This window comes from Trachemys scripta, chromosome 2, assembly GCF_013100865.1.
Source record: "Trachemys scripta elegans isolate TJP31775 chromosome 2, CAS_Tse_1.0, whole genome shotgun sequence".
NCBI lineage: Eukaryota > Metazoa > Chordata > Testudines > Emydidae > Trachemys > Trachemys scripta.
In genome coordinates this window covers 8,418,381-8,427,397 of record NC_048299.1, presented here as the reverse complement: position 1 = coordinate 8,427,397, position 9,017 = coordinate 8,418,381, and the positions used below count along the sequence as shown (strand labels likewise).

The 9,017-nt window shown below is 62.4% G+C and overlaps 1 protein-coding gene across 5 annotated transcripts; it reads left to right on the top strand.

Moving 5' to 3' along the window:
* Positions 1–36: 36 nt before the first annotated feature.
* LOC117871958 (gastrula zinc finger protein XlCGF8.2DB-like) lies at positions 37–6,131 on the top strand. 5 transcript variants are annotated; one of them, XM_034759856.1, is made up of 4 exons: positions 37–116; positions 323–459; positions 2,482–2,556; positions 3,084–6,131. In XM_034759856.1, the coding sequence occupies exons 3-4, from the start codon at positions 2,508–2,510 to the stop codon at positions 4,136–4,138; spliced, it is 1,104 nt and encodes a 367-aa protein (XP_034615747.1). In that variant the 5' UTR covers positions 37–116; positions 323–459; positions 2,482–2,507; the 3' UTR covers positions 4,139–6,131. The 5 variants fall into 5 exon arrangements, with proteins under 5 accessions (XP_034615747.1, XP_034615744.1, XP_034615746.1 ...); XM_034759853.1 differs by having other exon boundaries at positions 3,081–6,131; XM_034759855.1 differs by having other exon boundaries at positions 2,406–2,556.
* The last annotated feature ends 2,886 nt before the right edge of the window (positions 6,132–9,017 follow it).

Sequence of the window (9,017 nt, the reverse complement as noted above, 5' to 3'; positions counted from 1 at the left end):
CCCCCCCGCTCCCGGCATGCAGCGCGGCGGGCGCGGCCGGAGCCGGCACTGGGCGAGGCCCCGCCCCCACAAGCTCTGGCCACGCCCCCAACATGGCCCGGGCTAGGGGCGCGCAGGTGAGGGCTGCCTCGATCTTGGCCGTTGCTATGGGAACGGGGGCGACAACTCAGCTCCCCCCCGCGCAGGGCCCGGCGGGGTGTGACCCCCCCCAATGCAGGGCGGGACCGGGCTGTGACCCCCCCCATCAGGGCCCGGCAGGGTGTGACCCCCCCCATACGGATCCCAGGCCCAGGGGTGCTGAGCTGTGCCCCCTCTGTTGCAGGTGCTGGTGCCTAGTGAGGACGTCTCCGTCTCCGGCCCCGCAGGCGTGGGTGGAATTCGTGGCGTGGCAGAGCCGTGGGCCAGTGACGGTGGAGCCCGTGGCCTGGCGGTGGGAGGATAAAGCCGCGTGAATTACAGGTGGGACAGACCCCTCGGACACAGCTTGCCCAGGTGGGCTCCTGCCGGTGCCTGGAGCGGGGGCACAGACCCGGTCTCTGCAAAGCGGCTCGCGCGGGCTACTTGGAGTGAAAAGGGCCCCGTGGCCCTGAGTGCCCTGCTGGGGCTGCCTGCTGGTGCCCACCGTGCGGGCCTCTCGCTAAGGGAGTGGAGATGCCATGTGTCCGAGAGGCTTGAGCCAGAACATCTGGAAATAGCCAAACCACAAGCCCCAGCTTTGACTGTGCTCTGAGCTGCCTCCAGCATCCCAGAGCGATTCCAGGGCTGGGAATCCAGCTGGAGCTCGTTGGGTTAGTGTCTCCAGGGGACGGGTCAGCGGTGCCGTGAGCGCGGGCTGCAGGTGCCCGGAGCCCAGTCTGGGCAGGGGATGGGTCAGCGGTGCCGCGAGCGCGGGCTGTGGGTGCCCAGAGCCCGGTCTGGGCAAGGGAGGGGTCAGCGGTGCCGTGAGCGTGGTCTGCAGGTGCCCAGAGCCCGGTCTGGGCAAGGGAGGGGTCAGAGGTGCTGTGAGCGTGGTCTGCAGGTGCCCAGAGCCCGGTCTGGGCAAGGGAGGGGTCAGAGGTGCTGTGAGCGTGGTCTGCAGGTGCCCAGAGCCTGGTCTGGGCAGGGGAGGGGTCAGCGGTGCCATGAGCGCGGGCTGCGGGTGCCCAGAGCCCAGTCTGGGCAGGGGAGGGGTCAGCGGTGCCGTGAGTGCGGGCTGCAGGTGCCCAGAGCCCAATCTGGGCAGGGGAGCGGGCTCTGCGGTGCCGTGAGCGCGGGCTGCAGGTGCCCGGAGCCCGGTCTGGGCAGGGGAGGGGTCAGCGGTGCCGTGAGCGCGGGCTGCAGGTGCCCTGAGCCCAATCTGGGCAGGGGATGGGGCTCTGCGGCAGGCGGCCGTTGGCTCTGGCAGGCAAGGCCTGGACTAGAGCTGCCCCGGCTGGGAATAAGGAGCAGATTTTCCCCCTTTGGAACAGCTGAGCGGGTGGGGGAGTGTATGTCAGTGAATCCAGGCCAGGCGTCTCTCTGACAGCCCCACTCTAGATCAGTCGGCCGAGCTGGGCCGGGTGCAGGAGTGCCTGGGGGAGAGCCCTGCCCTGGGCTTTGCGGGAGGCTGAGTGGGATGGCAGAATGGTTCCCCAGCTTGACATCTCTGACCCCGGGGAAGCTCCCTGCTAGTCTGCAAGCTGCGAACCCATAGCTACTTATAGCGGGGATACCTGCCCTGCCCCCCTGCAGCATCTTTCTGACCCCTGTGCACTGTGTTCGTAGTTCCCCCATTTACCCTCCCTATACAGGCACAGGTTCCAGCTAGGCTCAGACTCGGAGAGTAACTCTTTCTGCACCAAATTGATAGCACAGGCTGAGGATCTCAGGTACTTCACACACCCTTGCCTGTGAGCACCAAGATCCCCTGGGCTGAGGGGTCAGAGTTAAGGGGAGGGTAAGCGAGGGAGTGGGGCAGAGTTCAGGCTCGTAGAGCTCCCAGCCTGCGGGGTGTGCTGAGCTGTCTAATCTCATCGTCAGACTTGTGCTAGCTCTGTGCTGGCAAGTGGGTGCCCTGGCCTGGCTCGGAGCTGGGCGGGGGGCAGTGGTTCTGGACCCAGGGCTCAGAACTGCTCTTTGTTTCTGTAAACGCCCTTTGCTGTCCATAATGAGCCGCATTAGAGAAGGCAGCGAGTGGGCAACGCTCGCAGGTGCGGGGGGAGGAGTAGCAGGGACAGCAAAGCTCCCCTTGCTGCATGCTTGGGGGCCTAGGGAGCAGTGCACCCACTCGGCTCCCCCCAGCCCACTTGCCTGGCTGATGCTTCCACCAGAACTGCCGAGCTTGAAACCCGGCTCGTCTGCTGGCCTGAACCAGACCCGCCCGGAACACAGCACACCTGGCTGGGGAGCTGTGAATTAACTGCCCGTCTCCTGGTCACACCTTCCAGCTGTCACCCGTTCCCACTCCAAAGCCGCCTGGCAGCGTCTCCAGGGAACGTGCCTGTGACCTCGGTGTCTCTGCAGATCCCGCCCCAGAGGGCGCCTCTGAGATGGAGCCAAGTGTTGGGGGCAGAGGAATCCCAGATGCTCCTGGCGCGGGTGAGTGATGCTGACCCAGCGCAGGGGGCACCGCCCTGGTAGCAAAATGCCAACAGACAGGCACCCCGCACTAGTGCTCCAGGCCCAGCAGCCTGGCTGGAGCTGGCCTGTGGGGTGCTGAGCCAGCCCCGGGCCCACCCTTTCTGGGGAGCAGGCGTCGTGGCAGTACTCAGGCTGGGCTGTTTGTGGAGTTCCTGGGGCAGCCCTCAGTGCCGCGAACCCTGGGTTAGTCCTGGCCCCATGGGATAGCCGGATGTGCCCCAGCGTCTCCACTCCCAGGACAAACCCCTGCCTGAAGGCACCGCCCAGAACGACTCCAACACCTCCTGCTCGCAGCTGGTGCCAGAGCAGTTGGGAGATGCCCACAGGCTGGGCATGGGGAGCCAAGGGGAGAGGGGGGCCTGCAGGGGGTGAGGTGGAGCTGGGGATCCCCGCAGGGTGTGCTGGGGTGTGGGGGCTCTGGCCCAACATGGGGGGTTTGCATCCCAGCCGCTCTGGGCTCCTTCCTGATTCTGTTTTCGCAGCAAGCGCTGGGGGCTGGAACATCAGAGAGGAGCAGAGCGACACGCCAGGATCCTGGGCAGTGAAAGCAGAGAGCGCGTCCCAGAGCCTGGGCTGTGGGGAGCTCCTGGCCCCGGGGAGCGGCCGTGTCGGGGACGTGCTGCTGATCTGCACTGAGTGCGGGGAGAGCTTCGGGCATCACGAGGCCCTGATCGCCCACCAGCGAGGCCACGCTGGGCAGGGGGCCGGGCCCTTCACCTGCCCCCAGTGCCAGAAGGGCTTCAAGCACAGAGCCAGCCTTGTGGCACACCAGCGCGTCCACACGGGCGAGCGCCCCTACGCCTGTGCCCAGTGTGGGAGGGGCTTCCGCTACAAGACCTGCCTGGTGGTGCACCAGCGCGCCCACTCCGGCCAGCGCCCCCACAAGTGCCCGCAGTGCGGCAGAGCCTTCCTACAGCGCGGGGACCTGCGTGCCCACCTGCGCACGCACACGGGCGAGCGCCCCTTTGCCTGCTCTGAGTGCGGCCTCCGCTTCCCGTCCCGCCGGAACCTCGCCTGTCACCAGCGCCAGCACCCGGACCTGGGCCCCCACCAGTGCCAGCAGTGCGGGCGCAGCTTCCGCCACAAGCGCAACTTGGTGCGGCACCAGCGCGGCCATGCTGGCACCCAGCCCTACCGCTGCCCCGAGTGCGGGGACGGCTTCTGCTACAAACAGAGCCTGGTGGCCCACCAGCGGGAGCACGCCACCCCCCGGCCCTACCCCTGCCCCCAGTGCGGCACCAGCTTCCAGCACCAAGCCAACCTGGCCATCCACCAGCAGAGCCACGCCCCCCCGGCCACCTACACCTGCCCACAGTGCCAGCAGAGCTTCAAGTACAAGGGCTACCTGCACATGCACCAGCGGAAGCACTCGGCCCCCGAGGCCGAGGGGCGGGAGCGCCAGGCCCTGCCCGGCGGCGGGAGGCTCTTTACCTGCGCCCAGTGTGGGAAAGGCTTCAAGAACAACGGCTTCCTCATCATCCACCAGCGAGCCCACGCGGCCGGGGCACGGAGCGCCAGCCCCACCTCTTGGGGTACCTAGCCCCTCTACCAGGCCTCGTGCCATCAGCAAAGGGGCAGCGTTGCCAAGGGAGCTCTGAGCGTGGCCAGGAGGGGCCCAGCGTGCCGACAGGGCACAGTGTTAGAGGGAGAGGAGGGCTGGGCTGCTCAAACCCAGGGTGGCCAACTTGGGCTACTGGGCGTTGTCTGAGTGCTGGGAGAACGGCAGCTTTGGACTCAAAGCACGGCTGTGGTGCCGGCAGGCGAAGGGCTAGTGGGGTGTCTGAGCACATGGGGTTTGCGGGTTCTGCTGCTGCCCTGTTGCCGGGTGCATGTCCCAGCCCTGCCTGGTGCCCCCAATTCTCTCTGGGCCCCGTTTGCCCTTCAGGGAAGAGGCTGCTGAGGCGGGCTGGGAAGTCCCTGGATGTGGTCCCGGAGGGGGAGGGGGGCTGGCTGTCGTGCCACACGCCCAGCTGTGAGGGGCTTTGCCTCGGCACGGCCCCGGGGAGGTGGCTGCTGGAACGCGGAGTCCAGTGCTGGGGGCCGAAGAGCCCCGAGTGTGTGGGGCTGGAGGAAACACCTGCCTGGAGAAGCTCCAGAGTGGCGTCCCGCAGAGAACCAGCCGCTGGCGCAGCGCTGACACCGCCCCCCTTCCAACTGAAATAACAGCCCATTCCCCCCAAACCCCACCCCCGCAACAAGCTGCCCAGATGTGGGAGGCTTGTGCCCTGGCTCAGAGCCAGGCCCCGTGGCCAGGGGATGGGCAGGGGCCCTGGCCCTAGAGGTGTGGGGCTCCTGCAAGAGGGAGCTGTTAGTGGTTGCTGGAGCCCTGTGGCCAGACCCAGGCATCCCCCTGGGCTCTGCTCCAGCACAGAGCCGGCTGCATGGGTCGCCTGGCTGGAGCAGAGGCAGGGCCAGCCCACCGTGGCTAATCACAACCTCCCCGCTGAGGCTGGTGTTTCAGGGCCGCTGCTTACCTGGGCCCCAGGCGAGCCAGCAAGTGCTCAGTAGGCTGAGAGCTGGGAGGCTCCTTCAGGAGCGTCTGGGCCAGGGGCCAGCCCCCAGCTTGGCTGCACTCGACCCCCAACCTGAGGGGCTCTAGCGGCCAGAGCTGGGGGGAGATCGGCCCCTGCAGCCCCGGGCTGGGGGAGGGACACGGCGGGCGTGTTTGGAGAAATAAAGCTGAAGCACTGCAGGCAGGGCCTGGGATCCGGCTGGTGCGTGTTCTGTGCTGCAGGCGCTGCTGAGCTCGCTCACAGCTAAGTGACCCCTGCCCTCTAGGGCTGCCCCTCGCACCCGGGGCTCCTGGCCCAATGCGCAGCCGCTGGGGTCCAGAGCGTCCCCTGGCCTGGGGCTGTGCAGCGCTTGCATTGTCTTTGCCTGTAACTGTCAGCGTAGCAACGCCCTTGCCGGCGCCCGGCCGCGCCGCTCCCACCTGCCCTCGCCGGCGCCCGGCCGCGCCGCTCCCACCTGCCCTCGCCGGCGCCCGGCCGCGCTGCTCACAACCGAGCCGCGGGAGCTGGGCTGCAGCCCCTGCAGAAAGGCTGGGTGCTGGGCTAGCAGATGAGCAGGGCCGGGGAAGGATAAAGCCATTCGGTGAATGCTCTGGGCTGTGTCCAGTGTGGTGCCGAACGGGGGGGGAGGGGTTGTGCCCCCAGAGACAGCTCCAGGGAGGTGACTGGCTAAGCATCGCGCACAACCGCTGAGACGGGCAGACGCCACTTCTCCAGGCAACAGTCAGCTGCCTTACCCATGAACCCATCCTCCCCCAATCCCCGTCTCGTTCAATGCGCACCTTCCCCCTCCTGCAGCCAGTCCTGCCGAGCACAGCTGGGTTTGTCCCCACGGCCCTGGCCGTCCTGTGCCCCCAAGGAGGCGGGGACCTGTGGGAAGTACAGTGTGTGATCCTAATGCCGACCCCTGAGGGACCAAGGAGGGGTGGCAGGAAAGCTTCACTCTGGCATCTCCTAACTTCAGGGCTGGGCTTTCACACCCTCATGCTCTTCCGATGTATTTATTAAATAATGTTAAATCCCCTCCAGCTGCCCATCCATGGCCAGCGTATGACTGGGTTGGGTGTGGGGGTGTCACATCTTTAAACAATGCGCACGCGGGCTGTGGAACTCACTGCCACAAGGCATTGGGGAGAGCCAGCACCTAGCAGGACTCAAAAGGGGGCTGGGCATTTCCCTGGGGAGTGAGAACATGGTGCTCGCAGAGGAAGGGAGCTGGGAGAAAGACTGCTGCTCTGGGGCCGAGCCTGCCTCTCCCAGCAGGGCCAGGGACTGCACTGGGGCTGCCTTCACCCTTGGCTAGTGAGGATGGGGAGGGATGCAGATCCCGGAAAAAGGCTGAAGTGACCAGGCGCGGCACAGCAAGGTCCCACAGCAGAGTCGGTCTCTTCCTGGCAGATCCAAGTCCACGTCCGATGGGCAGAGCTCAGCACGACTGTTGTATTCCTTTCGCTGGAATAAACCCCCCAGTCGCAATCCAGCGTTAGCATCAAGGAACTCAGCCTGCTTAGCACAATGGCAAATGCACCATCGAAAACCCTTGTAACCCAACACACGGGAGCAGGGAAGCCAGTTAAAGCCCTTGAAATGTGAAGTCTTGAGTCAGGCTTTGAACGTCCTCCTATGTTGCCTGTCCCTGGAGCTGGAGTGAGTTTTTGAAGGGAAAACACCCTGGTTGACAGCCTGTTACATGGACAAAGTGCGGGAGGGAATCCTTTGGCCGGACCAATTTCTGTGGGGGATCGAGACAAGCTTTCGAGCCGCGCCGAGCTCTCTGTCAGGGCTGGAAAAGACGCTCCAAGCGCACAGCGGAACAGATTGTTTAGAGTAAGGAGTTAGCTCATATTCTAAGAGACCATTAATGCCTCTCCATGCGTAGGAGGAAAAAAGGGGGGTGGTTAGTGGGTGACAGATTGTTGTCATAAGCCCGAAATCCACCCCAAACACAGTATCAACCTCATCCACTGCATCCTCCCCCACAATCAGCAACAACCACTTTGCCCAGCCAGTCCGGGATATACCCCTTACCACACTGAAGAGAAGTAGATTGCGACATGGAACAGACTACGCAGGTACCCTAAACGTGTAAGCTGTGAGGCTTCTGCAATAAAAACAGCCGTGACCAAGAAACAGAAAGTCACATCCCCACATTCCATCTAAATTACATTAAAACAATGTCACATTGGGCTGTCCAGAAGACTCCTATCCTAATAGCGCCCACCGTCCCCAGATACAGAAACGGAGCTTAAGATGGTTACAGAAAACTTTGTTTGATGGCGTTCTGTCCGGCAAGAAATCACTTATCAACAGTTGTGACTGTGAAATCCCGACTTTATTATTGTTTTGTCTTTATGGTCCCCATTTTGCTATTGTTTATCTGTCTGTTTTTTTGATTGATTCTGTCTGTTGTATGAAGGCAGTGGGGTCTGAGCTGGGGAAGAAGCATTTCACCGTATATTAGGCTTGGTTAAAGAATTGTTTCGTGACCAGGCCTGGCTAACATACAGCTAGGCAGGATGTAAGGTTCACTATAAAACTTGGGGTCCCAGAGGAAATGGCGGAAGAACTCACCTCCAGGACACCGCCCAGCTCAAATTAAAGCTGCCAGAAGACCCTGCATGACCCTGCAGTGCAGCAACTGGAGCTCCAGACGACCTGACCCTTGCCTGGCCGGTAGCGGGGAGATCGGCTGTGTACGCGGGAGTGGGGAGCATTGGATGCTCGGCATGGGCATTCTGTCTGGGAACCGTTCGTTAAGGAAATTATTGTTTAAGGCTCTTTCACTGGGGAAAGGCCCTGCAGAGCCCTGACTCCACTGGGAATGGGTGTTAGCCCGGAGCCCATGGAGGGGTAAAGTGGGTCCCTTACTTCCTGAATACCCAAAAGAGAGGGTAGGGGGGTGAGAGCCCTAAATTGTGTGGATAAGAACAAAAAAAAACCCAAAAGCCACTCACCCCGCACACCTAGTTGGGTTTCAGTGTGGGACAGTAGGTGACATATGGGGTATCTTTAAACAGTTGCAACCCATAGTCAGTGGGGACCCCATTGTAGAAGAAATCTTTCCCAAACCCCCTCTTCTGGCCTTCAAGCAACCCCCCAACCTCACCATCAGAAGCAAGCTCCCCACAGACCAGGACACACCAACTCAAAGCAGCACCAGACCCTGCCAGAACAACAGATGGAAAACCTGCAGCCATATCTCCACTGTTACAATGATCAGCACCCCCCCCATGACACACCTTTCAAGGTCCATGGGGCCTACACATGCCTATCACAACGTGGGGTGTACCTCATCCGGGGCACTAAATGCCCCATTAACAGCTATGTGGGTGAAACCAGACAATCACTGTGCACTCAAATGACCTCACACAGGAAAATGATAAAAGACAAAAACATCTTTTCACCTGTGGTGAGCATGGCTCACAATGCAGCCACTCGATATCTGTCCTATCAGCCCTCGTCCTCACAGGAAACCAGCACAACTCTGTCAACAGACGAGCCTGGGAACTTGACATTCATAACTTTGCTAGACACTAAAACTCATGGTCAAACTCAAGACACTGACAATGGCGTATTACAACAATCTGTAACCCCCCTTTCTGGGCCTATGACTGCAGACGGGTGAATGGGCCACACTCGGTATGAACTCCTGCTAAACCGTGGTGCACCCTGGAGCTAGCTGTACTGCCCTGCGTATGTCTACACTGCAGTGCAAGCCCAGGGCTCAGACTGAGTCAAGCCTCCCCCGCCTTCGGTCTACATACAAATCGCACTAACCCAGGGCTCGGTCCCAGGGTGCCACGGGCATGAAGGGGCTAAACCTGAGTCAAGCCGGGACCCAGGGTCAAACCCTGTTGCTTTGTAGTTTAGATGCAGCCCCCCCACTGGACTTGTGCTCTGGGACTCTGC

Coding starts and splice junctions, on each gene's coding strand:
- LOC117871958 (XM_034759853.1), top strand. CDS start 2,508: ATGGAGCCAAGTGTTGGGGGCAGAGGAATCCCAGATGCTCCTGGCGCG. Junction 2,557..3,080: donor CCCAGATGCTCCTGGCGCGG/GTGAGTGATGCT, acceptor CTGTTTTCGCAG/CAAGCGCTGGGGGCTGGAAC.